At 49.1% G+C, this 19,253-nt stretch overlaps 1 protein-coding gene across 5 annotated transcripts in view; it reads left to right on the top strand.

Moving 5' to 3' along the window:
* The window catches only part of B3GNTL1 (UDP-GlcNAc:betaGal beta-1,3-N-acetylglucosaminyltransferase like 1), a 98,398-nt gene that overhangs the window by 15,554 nt on the left and 63,591 nt on the right, over nt 1-19,253 (top strand). For all 5 annotated transcript variants that reach the window (XM_047094087.1, XM_047094086.1, XM_047094085.1 and 2 more), the window contains one exon: nt 1,713-1,777. In XM_047094087.1, the coding sequence (XP_046950043.1) occupies nt 1,713-1,777 (65 nt within the window). The remainder of the gene's footprint in view (nt 1-1,712; nt 1,778-19,253) is intronic.

The following is a 19,253-nucleotide window of genomic DNA, read 5'->3' as shown; positions in this document are numbered from 1 at the left end:
CAGGTCGCCTGAGCCTGATTATTGGAGGGATTTATTGTTTTACCTCTGCACACATCTGTTTCACTTCGTGTGACTTTCCTCCGTGGCACCAAATCTGTAACCGGATGGTTAACTCGACTCAGGTGTTGGCAGCCTCTTTTCTGTGGAGCGTGTATCTGTGCCCCTGAGGCCCCTTCGGCCCCTCTAAACCGTCCCATAACCTGCCCTGCCCTCCGTCCGGACTCAGCTGTCTCAGCTCAATTTGCTGACGCTCCTTACTGGCCAGGCCTGCCTTCCCACCTGCCGCGGACAGCCCGGTGCTCCCCACACCGTGGCAGGCTGTGGCTTCTGCTCTTTCTCCTGGCGCTACCCCAGCACGGCTCAGTGGGCACGCAGCCACTTTTTCCAACCCAGTTGTAAGTCGTAATCACTTTGAAGCCAAAGACTTTTTAAAACATCTATTAAAACATAACATCCGGGACAGCTGCGAGGCTCAGTCGGTTCAGCATCTGTCTTCAGCTCAGGTTATGATCTCACAGTTCGTGGGTTCATGTCAAGCTCTGTGACAGCGTGGAGCCTGCCTGGGATTCTCTCTCTCTGTCCCTACCCTCCCCTCCTCAAAAATAAAATAAACACTATAAAAAAAAAAAAAAAGAGGGGGCGCCTGAGTGGCTCAGTTAGTTTAGCGTCCGACTTTAGCTCGGGTCATGATCTTGTGGTCTGTGAGTTCAAGCCCTACGTGGGGCTCTGTGCTGACAGCTCAGAGCCTGGAGCCTGTTTCAGATTCTGTGCCTCCCCCTCTCTCTCTGTCACTCCCCTGCTCATGCTCTGTCTCTCTCTCTCTCTCTCTCTCTCTCTCTCTCAAAAACAAGCTTAAAAAAACGAAACAAAACATCCGTAAGAAAAGTGCACTTATCATAATTGTCCAGTTCAGTTAATTTTCACAAACTGCCAGCACCATGTCACTGGCACCCGGAGGAGGAGCCAACATCACCCACCCTCAGAGACCCCCATCTCCCTTCTGGTTCTGCCCTCTTCCCAAGGTGACCTCCCAATTCTGGATGAATTTGCCATCCTCGTGCGCTGTGTGAACATCACCCGTGTACATGGGCAGCCCAGGGATGTCCGTTCTCAGCGTGGTGTGCTCTCAGCTTTTACGTTCTACGTCGGGGATCTGAGGACAGTCACACCTGGTGAACATGGGGTCTGCACCTAGCAGGGGAGCCCCTAGGTGTGTGCATGTGCAGACATAGTAAACGCTGGCAGTGACTGGAACCACCACTGAGAGAGACATTCAGCTAAGTACTGATAAAGCATCCCGTTCGGCGAGTGCTTAACAGCCAATCACACGCGTGTCACTGCTTCGCATCTACACAGACATTTCCATTCAGTGACGTTTTGATTTTTTTGAAAATATTCCCCAGGGTTAGCTTCGTTATACTCTGAATGGTTGCTGAATTTGTTTTCCTCCAGGGAGCAGTCCCTCCTTAACACACTGGGTCTGGGTGGGCTCTTTGCGTCCCAACGTAACACTGACTGTGTCTCTATCCCTAAAAATGGGACACGGTTTTCCCTTCCCTTCCTTCTCACTCCGTCTAAAGCCAACTGGATTTTACCTGCTGGGGTTCCATGTTTTGAGCTTCCTAGTAGTATGTGTTACTCTAAGTTCAGGAAAGAAAATACCATCAGAAATTGAATTATAAAAGACCTTTTCTTTTTCTTTTTTAAAACAGTCGGATATTCTAAAAATCAAGCAATAGCACAGAGCTCGGGGTCTTACCTTTGCTTTTTGGATTCGGTAAGTAACTCTTTGTTTTACTTAAAATGTGTATATATGTAGTGGTTGAATAATCAAATGACCTTACATTTTAGTGTGGTTCTTGAAAATCATTATTCTAATATATAATGATGAGACTTAAAAGTTAAGGTTCATGGGCTCTTGCTGTTAAATTGCAAGAGCACATAATGAGTTAATTAATTTTTGATAAATAGGATGGCATAAAAATACAGAATTGCACAGCAGAGAATCACATAAATAAAACTGAAGATAAACTGGGACAATGTGGATAAGCACTTAAAGGATGAACAGCCTTAGGGAGACAGAGGTCACACAAGTTATAAGGAGGAAAGGTTCATCAGGAAGGAGGGGAGCAGTCAGACTGCAGCTGAACTCTCACAACCTTTTTATCATTTGTGACCAAGGAAACACAAGTGACATTCGTGAGATACGAGCTTTAAAAACCAAGTTAACAGGGTTTTCTGAGGTGCGTATACTCAGTATTTGCAAAGTGTGAACTGGGGGCGTCGGCAGCATAATTTTGCATTTTGTATCAAGAACTTAAAAAATGCTCATGCCCTCCACTCCTAGATTTCACTTGTAGGGATCTCAGAAATTCTGAAAATGATTTGTGTGCAGTCTGTACATGGGCATTACTACGTTAAAAAGCATTTTCAGTAACATGACAAATGATTACAATAGGCGAAGCATCACTGCACAGTATTTCAACCATGGATTTTCTCTTTAATTAGCTTATTTTTTATAAATTTTTTTTTATTTGAGAGAGAGAGAGAGAGAACGAGAGAGCATACATGTAAGCAGGGGAGGGGCAGAGAAGGAGAGAAAATCCCAAGCAGGCTCCAGACTGTCAGCGCAGAGCCCGATGCGGGGCTCGATCCCACAAACGGTGAGATCATGACCTGAGCCAAGATCACAAGTCGGACGCTCAACTGACTGAGCCACCCAGACGCCCCTCTCTTTAATTACCTGAAAACCCACCTTTAGAGTGTCTGTCTGCATGCAGTCTCCCCTTGGGCCCCTCTGGGTCTCGGGACACAGGGTACCCACCTCCTCTGGGCATTCCTTAGGGGGTTCTGTTGAGCAAGGTCAGCTGTGTGTCGGAATTTCTGCTCGTGCTAATTAATCCACCTATGAACCTACTTTTCTTCTCATACTGGCTCAGCCTTTCCCTTGATTACCAGGAACACGGGGTGGGAGTGGGGGTGGGGGAGGTTTGGGAAGAAGTTTGCCTGACAGACAGCCCTGCTCTCGAAGACAAGCCCCAGGGCTGTGGTTCCTTTTTCTTAGACTAAAACTCCCTTTCATTCCATCATCTCCTTCCAGACCCTGCCCTGGGACCTGTTTTCACTCTCAGATGGTCTGTCCAGCATTTTCCTAAACAAAGACAGTCTCCACTGAAGACAGTCACACCCACCATGGTCCACAGTGTGCTTCTTAGGGCCTTTGGGTGAAGGGAGGTGGTGATTTTCTTGTTCTCCTTTAGGGCTGCTCTTTATGAAATACTGGACAGTGACAACGTGTTCTCTTGACTGGCCGTGGATGCGTTGCTGTGTATGTGTTCCAGAATCGCTGGCAGGATTCTGGAAGCTCTCTAGGTGTGCAGGCTCCACATGGACAAGGCCAGCAGGACTCGGGAGAAGGAGAGGAGGGCTGAAGATGCCCTCTCCTCTCTGATATCCTGTGCAGCTTTCTCTCTGTTCACTGGAGAGTAGGAAAGAAAACGTAGGAAGGCCAAGTTGGACAAGGTGGAGCCCAATTTAGAACAGTGAGGACTGCAGACCAGGGAGGCACTGAATAAACTTGCTGATGGAAGTCAGCATAGCCACCACTGAGCTGGCAGAGGGCAGGGCAGAGAACCAGGTTCCTGAAAGTGCCCTTCCGCAGTGGGCAGGGAGAGGAAGAGCAAGTTGGACGTCTGGCCCCATCACTCCTAGAAACTGTAGGGAGGGAGGCAGGCAAGGGCTCAGAGCCACAAGGTCCCTGCTTCCAGGAGCAGGAAGCCCCCAGATTGGGCATCACGATGTCTCCGTTCTGGGCGTGGGCGTCTGAAAAGATGGTGATGCTGAAGTCTCACCAAGAAGACTTGCCCTGACTCCAGAGATATGACTTGTTCTCAGGGTTTAGTTGGAAGAAATCAGGGCAGTAAATTTCGGTGAGCTTTGCGGTGGAATTTGCATGACCACCTTGCTGTCCTAGCCAAGGGCCTGGAGGCACAGAAGGGCCCCACAGTTCCTGGCTGAGGGTGGAATAAGATTAGCAAACAAAAAGTCTGGCTTTTAAAGAAGGTAGCCTTAGGCACATATTGTGCATCAGGCCTGGGGCCTGAGTCCCTGGAGGTCTGTGGAAAAGAGGGCTTGTAACAGGGTTTTGTGGTGGGGCCTGCGCTTCCTCCCCAGGGGTACCCCGCCACTTTCCGCCACCGCAGAGAACCTGTCTGCGCCTGCTTCCCTGGGGACCCCGGCAGTGGTTAGCCACCAAGGAACAGTCTGTCCTGGATGGCCACAGCCCCCAGCAGGGGCTGCAGGCCCAAGGGGATGGCTCAGGGGATGCCCTGTCTTCCAGGAGGTGTGTTGGTGTCCTTAGTAAAGGACAGAGACAGGCCGTGCACCTGTGCTGCCCTCTGGTGTGGGGATGTGCCTTTGACTGCTGCCCCTGGCGCCTTTTCTCTGTGCACCTTGGTTTTATTTGTTTAGTTTCTGATCTTGTTGGGTTTGCTTCGTTTCTAATGCTCATTATATTTCAGCCTTTCTTTTCACTTTTCTCATGTAAGGTTTAAGACGATTCATTTTCTTGTGATGACCGTGGTGGGTGCCCCTCAGTCCTGAATAGCATGGTACACTTTTTAGCTTCCGTTGTGATTTCTTCTCCTTTTTAAGTGTAGACCTCAGGATTTCAGGAGCAGAGGGCTGAGTCAGTCACGAGCCTTGTTCAGGACACGCTCTCACCATGTGTCGTGCGTGTGTGGTCTGGTCGCTGTGTCTTGACTGTGTCGCCTAGAGCTAGAGCCGGCTCGCGCTCTGGCCCTACCCCTGCGGAGCTCTGGTATTTATACCAATCTGGAAAAGTTCGTTAAAAATTTCAGTTGTTGGGGCACCTGGGTGGCGCAGTCGGTTAAGCGTCCGACTTCAGCCAGGTCACGATCTCGCGGTCCGCGAGTTCGAGCCCCGCGTCGGGCTCTGGGCTGATGGCTCAGAGCCTGGAGCCTGTTTCCGATTCTGTGTCTCCCTCTCTCTCTGCTCCTCCCCCGTTCATGCTCTGTCTCTCTCTGTCCCCAAAATAAATAAACGTTGAAAAAAAAAAATTAAAAAAAAAATAAAAATTTCAGTTGTTTTCATGCGAGGAGTATCAGGCCGTGTGTGATATTTTAAAACTTAACGTTGTTAAGATATATCCATACTGTTGTTGCCAATCTTTATAGTTCATTCAGGTTTTAAAAATTGAGGTGAAATTTATATACTGTGAAATGCAGGATTTCAATGTGAAAATTGTGTACAAGGTGAACAATTTGGTGAGTTTTGACAACTGTGTACCCCTAACACCCCAGTCAAAATACAGAATGTTTCCACCACCCAGAATGTGGGCCAGAGAGCACTGCGTGGGGCTCGAATCTGCAGGAAGAATCACACAGCGTGCCCCCTTGTGTGTAGCTTTTCGCTCAGCGTAACGGTTCTCCGTGGCATTTTGTATGTCGGCAGCTTATCTTTTTATTGTCTGTTGTGTGGACGTGCCACAATTCGTTTTTATGCTGTACTGTTTACTGACATTTGGGCAGTTTCCTGTCTGGGTTATTTTAGCGAAAGCACCATGAACATTCGCATCCAAGCCTTTTTGTGGACTGCGTCTCCACCGCGCCTGGGAACATACCAAGGGGTGGAGCTGACAAGTCATAGGGTGACACTTGCTTCGCCTTTGGAGAACCTGCCGAGCCCAGAGGCTGCCCTGCGCCCACGTGGCGGCTCTCCACCTTGTGGTGCCGCGGACGCTGTCGGCCTCAGTGCCAACCATTCAGCAGACGTGCCGTGCGTCTCGTGGCCGCTGTACTTAGCGCTTTCCTGCTGCCGATGATGTCGAGCACCTCTTCTTGGGTTTATTGGCTGTTCATTTCTTTTGTGAAATGTCTCCAAATCTCTTGCCTTTTTTTTTTTTTAATGGGCCATTCATCTTGTTACTAGTTACGAAAGTTCTATATTTTGGATGCAAGTCCTTTGTCAGATTCCTGTACTATAAATATTTTCTCCCCACTGTCACTTGCCTTCATATTTAATGGTGTCTTTTGACGAGCAGAACTTCTAAATTTTATTGAACTTCGGTTTAGAGGTTTTTTTTCTTTTATACTTATTTTTTTTCTAAGAAATCTCTGTTTGCCCCAGAGGAGAAACTATTGTCATATTTTTTTCTAGTAGCTTATGGTTTTTACTTTTATATTCAGATCATTGTCTGTCTCATACTAATTTCTGTGTGCAGCAGGACTCAAGGCTAGTTGGTGTTTATGTGGGGACTCGGTCACAGCACGCTTCGTAGAAGACACTGCCTTTTCTCTGTGGAGTTGCCCCAGTGCTCCTGCCGAAAGGCAGTCGGCACACCAGTGCGGGTTCATTTCAGCCCCTGTCCTGTCCTGTTTGTGTGCGGCCCGCACAGCACTGCACACACCGATGGAGTGCATGTGCCCATCCCCCGGGACGGCTGCTTCCAGCTGTGTCACAGTCTGTTGCGGGAGCGAGGGCGCCTCGTGCGGCCATCTGGGGGAGGGACGCAGCGCTGCCGTTGCGCGCAGCTGCCGCCCTCAGAGCCCTGGCTGTGGGTGGGTCCGCAGCCCCTCAACACTCAGTATCGTCAGTCTCTTGACTTTTGCTGGCGCCTCACTGTCTCGACCTGTGCCTCCTGATCGGGAATCGTGGCGAGAACAAGCTCGGTGGCTCCCTTTTCTCCGGACGTGAGCTTTTGTCTTCTTGCCCATTTTTCTGTTTCAAACGTAAAGAAAAGTCGCGAAGACAGTATGAGAGCTCTGGTTTGCGGCCAGCATTGTGCCTGTCACCCCGAGTACTTTGTTTCCTACAAAGAAGGACGTCTCGGGGCACCTGGGTGGCGCAGTCGGTTAAGCGTCCGACTTCAGCCAGGTCACGATCTCGCGGTCAGTGGGTTCGAGCCCCGCGTCAGGCTCTGGGCTGATGGCTCAGAGCCTGGAGCCTGTTTCCGATTCTGTGTCTCCCTCTCTCTCTGCCCCTCCCCCGTTCATGCTCTGTGTCTCTCTGTCCCAAAAATAAATAAATGTTGAAGAAAAAAAAAAAATTCAAAGAAGGACGTCTCCTCCAAGCAGAGCAGGGACACATACATGACATATGCCCCCACGCCTAGCCTGCTTGCGTGTCACCTGCTCAGAACCACACACCGCAGTTACGTGTCTGTTTCCTTCATCCCCTCAGTCTGGGACATTCCATAGCCTGTCCTTGATACTTTGGACAGTCCCAGGTACTTCTCTTGTAGACTGCCCCTTCAAACAGGTTGTCTGATTTCTTCATGCCAGTGTTAGGCCAGTGTCTTTGTCCAGAGCACCTTCTTGTTGCCCCCTCAGTGCGTGTGATTTTGATTTGCCCTGTTCCTGACCGTGCTGTGTCTGGTCATTTGGTGAAGGTGGCATCTGGACAGTGGGAGCTCTGGCAGGCCCTCATGAGCTCTCTCACAGATTGCCTCTTCAGCCAGCCTTTCCTGTGGGCACGCCAGGGTCTGGGGGGGGGGGGTGTGGGTCCTTGGTCGGGAGAAGATGGTTGTGGTCTGCAGTGAAGGCAGGGCGCCGAGTGGAACTTGACCACAGGTGGTACATAAAAATGAAATGCTTTTGCACAAAGAGGGCTTCTAAGACCCCTTTGCTGGGTTGCATTTTGGCTCGTTGGCCGCTGGGACACAGTCTGGTGGCAGCTCCCAGGCTGCTGCTCAGATGGTAGTTCATTCATTCATGTGCCAGGTGGTACTGGGGACAAGGGGTATAGCAGTCAACGAATCAGACCAGAGCGAAAGCCAACGTCTCCACTGCGACATCAGGCCCTGTGGACTTCTTGCCTCCTACTGCCTCCACGGACCCTTGCGTACTGTCTCATGCACAAGCCAGGCCCATGTTCCCTCCAGCTTCTCAGCGAGGCCCAGGAGGAGCTCCACCCCCTGCCTGCACACAGAATGCCCTGCTCACAGCACTCGCCACCTTGCAGGCGCCTGCCACGGACATGGTGTGCCTTGGCCTGGGCCCTCACGGTTCAGGACACTCTGTAGAAGGGGCTTGTGTGCGCTGTGAGCTTGAGGGGCACTGTTTCCACTTACTTAGGTCTTTGTGTCTTTCCTACAGGTTTGTGAAGTTTGTGCTGTGTTGGCGTTTTCTTTGAAGCAGCTGTAGAGAGATGGTGCAGTCTTGCTTTCTGCATTCACTTGCTCGTTGTCAGTATAAACAAATGTGATTATTTTTGTGTGTTGATCCTGCAGAACTCCCTTTTAGCTCTAGGTTTGGGGCTACATTCCTGAGGATTTCCTAGGTAGACAGTCGTGCCATCTGCAAATAAGGACAGTTTTATTTCTTCCTCTCCTGTCTCTGTGCCCCTCATCTCCGCTCTTGCCTCACTGCACCGAATAGACCCTGTGCTGTGCTGGGTGACAGCAGCGCCCTTGGCTTTCCAGGATCCTGCGCGGAACCCGCTGAGCACTGTGAGCCACGTGCTGGCTGAGAGCTTTCCGCGTGAATAGGTGTTGGGGTTTGCCTCATGTTTTTTTCTGGGTCAGTTGCGATTTGTTGGTTTTTAAAATATGTGTGTTACTGAAGATTTGTAAGATTTTTTTCCATGGTTTTAGAATTTGGAATTTTTCTGATTTGGAAATTTTCTGATCGTTCCTGGAATTTGGTGAGCTCTTTCAAAGCATAGTCTCAAGGTTTTTTTCAAATAGATAAATTTTCCTATATTAGCTTCTAGTCTCCTCTTTTTCTATCTTGTTTTTCCCTTTTGGGTCTCTTGTGCTTGAATGTTGGGTCTTACAGTCTGCTCATCCCTTTGGGATTTCTATTTCCTTCTAATTTTGCATCTTGCAGTTTGACCTTCCAGCTGTGAGCCATGACCACCCACTCCATCCTCGCCGTGGCTTTTAGGAGTGGGATCTTTTGCTTTCAGGTCCCGTCCCTGGCGTGCCCCTGTTTTGTCTGCTCCCCCAGCAGCTCCAGGGGCAGCCGCTTCTCTCTGCTTCCCAGGCCCTCTGAGATGGGTTCATGGCTTTTTGTTTGTTTGTTGCTTTCTGCCCCCTGGGAGGCTGGGCCGAACTGTCCCGGGGCCAAGGCGTCAGGTGTGTAGTCCTGGGGCCCAGCCCTTCCATTCACACACGGGTGGCCTCTGCTGGGCCCCACGGCAGGCCTGTGATCCAGGTGTCCTTGGTTTCTGGTCCTTTCTCTCCCAGCCTCCCCCTTTCCTCAGTCCTCCTGACAGATCAGGGGATCTTCCTGGTGCACTTGTGGCGAGATCCTGGAGCATGGAGTTGGGCCTGGGGACCACTGGCTGCTCTCTCCTCGAGACCCTGCATGACCGTGGCCTTTTGCTGCTCTCTGGGCGGCCAGCGTGTTCAGTGGAGGTGTTGGTGGTGCTGGCGGGGACAAGTGGCACGACACAGACCTTGGGCCTGCTCCCTTTAGCATGCTGGAATCTGCTTCCCTCACTGTGGGAGCTCTCAGGTCATGCTATGGTCGTCAGAGGGCAACCCAGGGCCTTGCCCACCTCACCCAGAGTGGGGATCCACATCGAGGATGAGAGGCTTCCATCAGGCCTGGCTCTGGCCTTCCATCAACACACTTAGATCCTCCAGAGTGGTCTCATTCATGGGGGTCATTCCCTGGACTGTCCCCACCCCTTCCTTCCATTCCTTCCACACAGGTAGCCCCACCTGTACCCACTGAGCAGACGTTGGTACCAAGCAAGTCTGTCGTCCCGTGAAACCTGCCTGTCTCAGAGATGTGAGGAAGGTGGCTGTGGGGGCTCCTGTGCCCATGCCCATGACACATCTCGGGCCTCCTGCATGACCCGGCCTTTCTCTGTGGTCCTGCTGCTGTTCAGAAAACCGCACGCCTCCTCCAGCAGGGCTGTGTGCTTAAGTTCGAAGCAGGGACGGTGGCTGTTACTGAGTTGGCCACGGCGGGATTGGTGTGCAGAGTAGTCCCTCCAAAATACAGTGCCACGTGCTTAAGGGGATCTTTGATTTGGTCTTTTCTGAGTGAGTTTCCCAAGAAAGAGAACAGAAGTGTTTGGACACCCACCTTGGTGCTGTCATAGTGCCCAGAGGGCACAGGGCTGTGTGGACAGAGCGTGGCTCTCACTGGAGTGCCCACAGGCCACCTGCCCAGGGCCCCCACGAAGGCCTCAGCACACGGAGACTACGTGGGCCTCGGAGCCTCTTTCCCTACAAGCTGGAGGGCTGCTTTGCCTCCTGGACACATCGGAGCCCTCATATCCTGGGCAGTCTTGGACCCTCAAGTTGTTGGCTCTGTGCTTACCGTCTTTCACCTTTGAGTCCAAATGGGCGTGTGGAACCCAACAGGGCCCTGTGTCAGGTGGCCCCAGCATCTCCAGGGTTTGACACGCACAGTCTGGCTTTTGTCTGGCAGAGCGGGAGGTCCTGTGACTCATTTGTGAGTGCCAGAAAGTGATTTGAACCACTTTTGCCGTGAAGCATTTTGTCCAAACTGCTAGGAAGTAGCAATGCTGACTGATTCAGAGGCTCGCGGTTCATGTTTCTGTTTCCCTCTAGTTCTGTCCCAGGCGTTTGGGGAGGGTGGAAGGTTGAGGCAGACGGAAGGGGGCTGAGTGCCTACAGGGCTGGGACTGGAGACCTGGCTCTGCTCGGAGACTTTGGAGAGCAAGGCATTTGAGCACAGGTGTGGCTGTCACTGAGAGGCCGCTGGGTGGTGGTGTTTGCTCTATTTAGAGCGGCCCACCAGCCAGTAACTTGTTAGACACGCCTGTTGCCAGCGGGTCAGAAGGTTTGTTTTTTCTCCTCTCTGCATCATGTGCCCACCGATTTTTATGTCTCACTTACGGGGTCATTCAGAAAAGAGTATTGTTGTCCGCTCCGTAGAATGTGCTGCGACTTTAGAAAACGGGCAACGTCACGGGCTCAGGTCTGCGACAACCAGAGCCAGCTGGGTGCCAGGCCTGCAGATGCTTGCTTTTCCGACTGAGCGTCAGCTAGAGATTTCGGCTCCACAGGCGAGCGGGGGTGGGTGGGGTGGTGAGCTGCTCCTGCCCGAAGGAAGCAGGAGAAAGCAGGAGAAAGAAGTACGGGGCCTCCGGGCTGGCGCCTCGCGGCCTCTGAGTCATCTCTGGTCTCACCGATACTGGCATGCGGGGTTTCGTGTGAATAGGTTCAGAACTGAGGTGAGCTTCAGCAGTTCGCAAGCCAAAGTCCTTTTGCCGTTTTATAAAGTCATCCCTTTCATTCTGTCTTAAACAATGTGTCTGGTAAATACACGCTCCCCTCCATTCAAATAAACAATTGGCAGAAAACTCAAAGTTCTGTTTAAAGGTTGTTTTACGGACTTTATCAACTGATGGGAGTGTGTTGATGCCTGTGTGGTACGCGGCCTCTGGGGGTATTTGCTAGGACCTGGCTTGCAGCCCCCGTTGTGCTGCCAGGGCGGGGGCAGCGCTGGGGGGCGGTCAGGGTGGCCACCTCCCGCCCCCGCCCGCCTCTCCTTCTCCAGACACACCAAAGCCTCTCCTTTCTGGGCTTCCTCTCCTCCTCTTTCCTGAGAAATAAATTATGGGCTCTGTTTTAGACCCAAGACCGGGAGGGCATTAGCTGGGTCAGGAGCCGGGCCACGTGATCTTAGCAGTGACTCTTCCCCAAAAGGCTCGCCTGGATCCTCTGAGAAGCGGACGGTGTCTGTCTCCTGGTTTGATGGGCAGCTGCAAATCAGTGCTGCTCTGGGGGGCAGGGTGCCCACTTGTGCTCTTGGAAGGAAGAGAGATTCCTTCTCGGCACTCATGAAAGGCCTCCCTGGAACAGACAACAGTTGAGGAAAGGGCCGTGTGAGCCCAGAAGTCTCCGCATGTGTCCGCTCACACTGTCCACGGGAGTCGCACTCAGTCCCTCTGCGCGTGTCCGCTCACACTGTTCACGGGAGCCGCACTCACTGCACACGTGTCCGCTCACACTGCCCCACGGGAGCCGCACGCAGCTGTTTGGTGGTTGACAGGCTCCAGCTCTCGCCGAGCGCCACTAACCATGATTTCTTACAGAGACTCAGGCCCCGGACAGCAGTGAGCCTTTGAGCTATTTTCTGTTTGTGTAGCGTGTTTTCGTTGTGAGGCTTAGGAAAGGGGGAGGACCCGGGTGTTTGCCCAGCTGCTCCCTCGAGCGCCGGTCCTGAAACCCCGCCGGCCAGGGGGAGGGCTTGCTGCAAACGTGGGTTGGGACCGATGCGAACGAAAAGACCCCAGGCCCCGCAGGCAGACTCTGTCTGCCCTCACAGGCTTTCAGACACTTCCTTCCGCAGCCAGCCAGCTCCGGTGGCCTCCACCCGAGAAGGAGAAGGTGGCGCACCTCCTATCCCACTCCAGTGGCAGTGACTTCTCCGCTCCCTGCCCTCTCTGTCCCTCTGTCCCATGTACCCCTGCTGGTTCCTACAGTCACGCTGGCCTGGCAGACAAGAGGGGCCGCTGTGACGGAGCTGGCAGGGGTGCACGCGGGGACTCTGCCCTGGAGACCTGCTGGCTCGGGAACCGGCGGGCAGGGGGTGCAAGGCAAGGGGCCTCTGCTCTCAGCTGCGTGAGCCCTGGGCAGTCCCCCATCCTGCCCCTGCAGCCTGGACTCCCCTGTGCTCCTCCTCCCTCCCGCTGAGTCTCTTGCTCATCTGAGGAATTCTTTTCTTCTCTCTCGGTTAAAGGCGTTTCCTTTCTCAGAGGAGCAGGGAGCCAGGGCTGGGGCACTGGCCACACAGTCCAGGTTCTGTCAGTGGAGGGGCCACACAACTTGAACGTGTGTGTGTTCAGTGAATCTGCATGTGTGACCCTAAGTGTCTTTTGTGTGTGCTTCTGCTACAATTACGGCTATAGAAAAGTTGTGTATGCACACGGGTGGGGGCTGGAAACTCAGAGCAGTAAAATCCGTGCATTGGGGAGATGGTGGTTCTCCGGAACATTTCTGGTGTTGCCGTGGCACCTGTGCAGTAAACCCAGAACTATGATGATGATTTTAGAAAGCACCATGGAGTGAACTCAGCTTAAACTTTCTTCCTAAATAGTGGGTGTGATTGATTAGAGATATATTTAAAATCAACCGGGGGCGCCTGGGTGGCGCAGTCGGTTAAGCGTCCGACTTCAGCCAGGTCACAATCTCGCGGTCCGTGAGTTCGAGCCCCGCGTCAGGCTCTGGGCTGATGGCTCAGAGCCTGGAGCCTGTTTCCGATTCTGTGTCTCCCTCTCTGTCTGCCCCTCCCCCGTTCATGCTCTGTCTCTCTCTGTCCTAAAAATAAATAAACGTTAAAAAAAAAAAAGTTTAAAATCAACCTGACTGGGTTATTCCTTCTATATAATAAAATACACCCATTTAAAGCGCACATTCAGTGGGTCTGACAAACGTCTGCACCCGCGTGAGGACCGCCTCAGTCCAGGCTACCATTTCCTTGTGCTGCTTCACACTCGTCGTGCCCGGCCCCTGGAAGCAGCTACCAACGGATTTCTTTAGATTAGTCATGTAACTATGGAGTCATCTGTTCTTTCCACCCCTGAGGGTTTTTTCCTGTTCTAGAACCTCATGGAAATGGAATCATACAGAATGTGCTCTTGTGGTTGGCCGTTTTTGCTCAGCATACGCTGAGATTCGTCTGTGTTGTTGCTGACATCAGCGAGTCAGGCTTTTTTGCTGCCAAGCTGCATGTTCCAGGGTGCACCTCCTGTAGGTGCCCGTCGGGGGACATTGTTTGCCTACCTTGAGTACAGACACCATGGAAGTTTGTGCGGGTCTTACCGTGGACATGTATGTCGTTTCTTCTGATCAACGTTTAGGGACAGAGCTGGTGGGTGGTGTAACACGTTTGCCTTTGTGAGAAACTTTAGAACTATTTTCCAAAAGGATGAACCATTTTATAGTCCCGGCGATTTAAGAGAGCTCCAGTTGTCCCGAGTTCTTACCAACACTTGGAGTTGTCTGTCTTTGTGATTTGAGCCCTGTGGCATGCCTGTGGGACTGTCTCCTTGTAGGTTTAGGTTGCATCTTCCTGGTGACTAAATGTGCTTGCTGTGTCTTCATTTGGGTGCTGACTGATCACACATGTCTCTTCCTGTGTGAAGTGTCTTCCAAGTCTTTTGAGTTTTTTATTAAGTTGTTTGTCTTGGTCTTGAGTTTTAAGGTACAGATTCTTTCTCCCAGTACATGGCTTGCCTTTGTTTTCATTTCTTAAAAGTGTTTTAATGAAGAGAAGTTGTCCATTGTGATTAAGTCCATTTCATCAGTTTTTCCTGTCAAGATCTGTGTTTGTGTGTCCCTTCTAAGAAAATAAGAAACCTTTGTCTACACCAAGACTGTCTCCCTGTTTTTTCCTAGAGGTTTTACTATTTTGTTTTTTACACATAAGTGTGTTACCTGTTTTGGGTTAATCTCAGTGTGTTGTGAAGGAGGGATTGCGGTGACAGTCTCCCTCCCCTAACCCAGTCCCAGCACCTGGGCTTGGCATCTCTGTTGAAGGCCGAGTGGCAGACACAGCATGGGTCCCGTGTCTCTGTGCTCATGTTCTCCTTCACGCTGCCTTCGTTCACGTGGCATAGTCATGCTGAAAAAAATCAGGTATGGTTAAATCTTCCAGCTGTGTTCTTCCTTTTCAAAGTTGTTTGTTTGTTTTTAGGTCTTTTGAATGTCTGCAAACATTTAGAATCTGCTCTCAAGTCTGCTTGGACTTTTATTGGAATTGCATTGAATTTGTAGATCCATTTTGGGGTCTTACTGATCCTGAATGTTCTAATCCATAAATGTGGTACATCTCTCTTTATTTGGGCCTTCTTACATTTTTCAGAAATGTTTTATAGTTTTCAGGTTACAGGTCTTTCATCTTAACAAAATACATCACTAAGTATTTTATGGCTTTTGGTACTATCAGAAATTAGTATGAAAAGTAAATCCCCCAGTTTTATTGCTGTAATGTGCTAAATTACCTTATTAGTTATAGTACGTTTTTTGTTTGTTTTTTAAGTAAGAATTCACTGTGAAGTGACGAACAGACTTTTACGTGTTTCTGTCTGACTGTGAGCCTTTATCCCCTGTTCTTGGCTCACTGTAATGGCTAGGACTCTGGGGCAGAGTCCTACAGAAGTGGTTCTGCTCAGAACTCTTGTGTTTGTGTCATCACTTACACTACGAAGAAAAACGCATGCAGAGAAGAGCACCAGATGTAAATGTACAGCTCAGCGAGTTTCATACAGCAGGTATTTGTGTAGCCACGCTGGAAGCCCCTTCTTGCTTCTACCTGATTACCTTCCTTATTCCCCCCAAAGTTAAATACGCTCCTGTTTTCTGAGGTGATAGTCCTGCCTTTTTCTGAACTTTTATAAGTGGTGTCATTTATAGTTTTTTGGATCCAGCTTATCTCACTCTATAGCTTGCCTTTTCACTCTCTGAAAGCTACCTAGTGATGAATAGAGTTCTTAATTTTAAGGCAGATCAATGTAGTAGTCTTTTCCTTTACAGTCAGTCCTTCATGCCTTCTTCTTGAGGTATTTTTTTCCTACTTTTAGGCGCTGAAGTTATTCTCTTAGTTCCAGATGCGTTCTTTCTTTTTTGCCTTTTATATTCTGATCGAAACTCCACTTGGAATTGCTCTTGTTCATTTTTATTGAAGTTCAACACATACATAGTTCAGGGCGCAGGTCGTAAGTATGCAGCTCGCTGAGTTATAGGAAACTGTGCCGTCCTGCGTAGTCATCTGCAGGTGCAGGGCTGGAGCATTGCCAAGGTCCCACACCCCCTCTTGCTCCTTGTCAGAAATCCCATCCTCTTCTCCACACCCAAAGTTAGTTTTGTCTTATTTTGACCTTTATGTAATTCCTTATGTAGTCTTTTATGTCTGGCTTATTTTGCCCAACATTACATTTTGGAGATTAATGCTGGTTTTTGTGTAGCAGCATTTCACTACCTTTCATTGCTGTGTGATAGTACAATGTATGGAGAGGCCACCTCCACCCTTCTGCTGGCTGGACATTTGGGTGTTTGAGTGATGTTGCCAGGAAATGCTTGTACATCTCTTTTGGTACACGGCCACTGTACATCTGCTGGTCACACACGTGGGGAGGGACTGGCGTGCCCGCAGTGCTGTGCTTACCTGCAGCAGGCACTTGTCCAGTGGTATGAGGGTGTGCTACCTGGCCTGTCTCCTCCCAACCATTCCTGTGACTTGTCTTCTTCATTTGAGTCATCTGGTCATCACATGGCAGTACCTGTTTGTGGTTTTAAATTCATTTCCCTGATGGCTGACAGGGTTGCAGGTAGATATTTGGATATTTTCTTCGTGTACAGCCTGCTCATGTCTCTTGCCCATTTTTTATGATGTTGCCTCTTTTTTCTTCAATAGGAGTTATTCAGATGTGTCGGATACAAGTCCTTTGTTGAACTTATGAATTACAAATAGCTCCCCCCACTGTGTGGCTTTATCTTTTATTCTTTTAGTAGAGTTTTAGATGAATAGAAGTTTCTAATTTACTGCAGTCCAGTTCACCAATCTTTTCCTTATTGTTAGTGCTTTTTCCCCCAGTTGTGAAATTTTTGTTTACCTCACTCATGAAGATATTTTTCTATATCATTCTCTAGAAATTTTATTTGTTACTTTTCCCATTCTGATTTACAGCTGATCTAGAAATCACTTCTGTTTGCATGTGGGTAGAGGTCCTGAATGACTCCTTCTCGTAGGGATTTCCAGTGGGTGTAGCATTGTTCATTGAAAGGAAGGTCCTTGCTCAGCAGCTGTCCAGTGTGGACGTGTGTAGGGCCTGTTTCTGGCCTCTGTGTTCTGTCCAGTCAGGCTATTGGTCTGTCCTTTGCCACATTGCAGCTTTAGAGAACAAACACGGTGTAGTTTGATTCTGTAAGCCCCCTTATTCATCTACTTCAATACTTCTAGCTATTTTCTTCTAAATCTTTTTGCATTTTTATATAAATATTAGAGTCATTTATTAATTTTCAAAGCATCTCCAGTGAGGATTTTGATTGGAATTATGTTGAATCCATAGATCAGTTATGGGAGGACCGACTTCTTTATGGTATTTCAGTTTCCTAACAGTGAACATATGTCCATTCTTTTACTTACCTCAGTCGCCGTGCATGGCTTCAGTCCTTTGTTAAATTAATTGCTTGGTATTTGCTTTTTTAAAAACATTTTTTTCAGCTTACTGAACTATAATTCATATAAAATCCACCCACTTAAAGTGTATAGTTTGGTGGGTTTGGTGTGTTCACAGTGTTGTGCGGTCATCACCACGGGACACACACCCCCATTAGCTCCTGCTCCCCACCCCCAGCTCCCAACCGGGCACCACTGGCTCCCTTTGTATCTCTGTGGCTTGCCTGTTGTGGACAGTTCCTACAAGTGGAATGAACACAGTTTGGTCTCTGTGACCAGCTTCCTGTGCTTTTCCATCACATTGCAACCAGAGTCAGAGCTTCATTTCTTCCTGTTATAGGGTCATGGTCCACTGTATGCATGGACCACCTTTACCTTCTGATGGCATTTGGGTTGTTTCCACCTTTTGTCTATTATGCATAACGCAGTCATGAACATTCCTGTACCAGTTCCTGTGTGGACAGACATGTTCAGTTCTCATGGGTATAAACCCAGGAGTGCTGTGTTGCTCCATGTTTAACATTTTGAGGAATTGCCAGACTGGTTTTTAGAGGAGCTGCACCACCTTACATTCTCACCAACAATATAGGAGAATAATTTGATGTTTTCTGATATTGTAAGTGGCATCATTTAGAGCATTTTGTAGATCTAGAGAAATTAATTTTTATATATATAAAGTAATTTAATTTTGCTTATCAATCTTGTACTCCGAAACCTTGCTAAATTTACTTTTAATTCCAATGTTTCTCTGTTGATTATTTGGGTTGTTTATGTATACATTTTTCCTCTTTCTAAGCCTTGTGCTTTTTATTTTATTTTATTTTTAATTTTATTAATGTTTATTCATTTTTGAGAGAAAGAGAGACAGAGCATGAGCAGAGGAGGGGCAGAGAGAGAGGAAGACACAGAATCTGAAGCAAGCTCTAAGCTCTGAGCTGTCAGCACAGGGCCCAATGCAGAGCTCAAACTCACAAACCATGAGATCGTGACCTGAGCCGAAGTCGGACGCTTAACTGACTGAGCCACCCAGGCGCCCCTTACTTTTTTCTTTTTAAGACAGAGTGCTAGAGGGGGAGAGGAGCAGCGGAAGAGTGAGAGAATCCCAAGCAGGTTCCACGCTCACTGCAGAGCCTGATGCAGGGCTCAGTCCCATGACCCTGGGACCATGACCTGAGCCGAAATCAAGAGTCACTCAACCGAGTGAGCCACCCAGGTGCCCCTCTAAGCTTTGTGCCTTTTATTTATTTTTCTTTCTTTTCTTTAAAAAAAAAATTTTTTTTAACGTTTATTCATTTTTGAGAGACAGAGTGTGAGCGGGGGAGGGGCAGAGAGAGAGGGAGACACAGAATCTGAAGCAGGCTCCAGGCTCCGAGCTGCCAGCACAGAGCCCAACACGGGGCTCAAACTCACGGACTGTGAGATCATGACCTGAGCCGAAGTCAGATACTTAACCGACTGAGCCACCCAGGCGCCCCTTATTTATTTTTCTTAACTTGAGTCTCTAGTAAATTTTTAATTTACATCCAAGTTAGTTACCATATGGTGCAACAATGATTTCAGGAGTAGATTCCAGTGATTCATCCCTTACGTGTAACACCCAGTGCTCATCCCAACAAGTGTCTTCCTTAATATACCTTCCCCATTTAGCCCATCCCCCCTCCCACAACCCCTCCAGCAATCCTCTGGTCTCTATATTTAAGAGTTTCTTATGTTTTGTCCCCCTCCCTGTTTTTATATTATTTTTGCTTCCCTTCCCTTATGTTCATCTGTTTTGTATATTAAATTCCTCACATGAGTGAAGTCATATGATACTTGCCTTTCTCTCACATACTAATTTCTCTTAGCATAATACCCTCTAGTTCCATCCACATAGTTGCAAATGGCAAGATTTCATTCTTTTTGATTCCCAAGTAATACTCCATTGTGTGTGTGTGTGTGTGTGTGTGTGTGTGTGTGTGTTGTGTGTGTGTGTGTGTGTGTATACCACATCTTCTTTATCCATTCCTCCATCGTTGGACATTTGGGCTTTTTCTATACTTTGGTTATTGTCGATAGCACTACTATAAACATTGGGGTGCATGTGCCCCTTCAAAACAGCACACCTGAATCCCTTGGATAAATACCTACTAG

This window comes from Lynx rufus, unplaced genomic scaffold, assembly GCF_022079265.1.
Source record: "Lynx rufus isolate CCGP_SWC_20201006 ecotype Redwood Valley unplaced genomic scaffold, mLynRuf1.p SCAF_37, whole genome shotgun sequence".
In the NCBI taxonomy this organism is placed as follows: Eukaryota; Metazoa; Chordata; class Mammalia; order Carnivora; family Felidae; genus Lynx; species Lynx rufus.
Note: the sequence above shows the minus strand (reverse complement) of the source record. Positions and strands in the feature narration are given on the sequence as shown.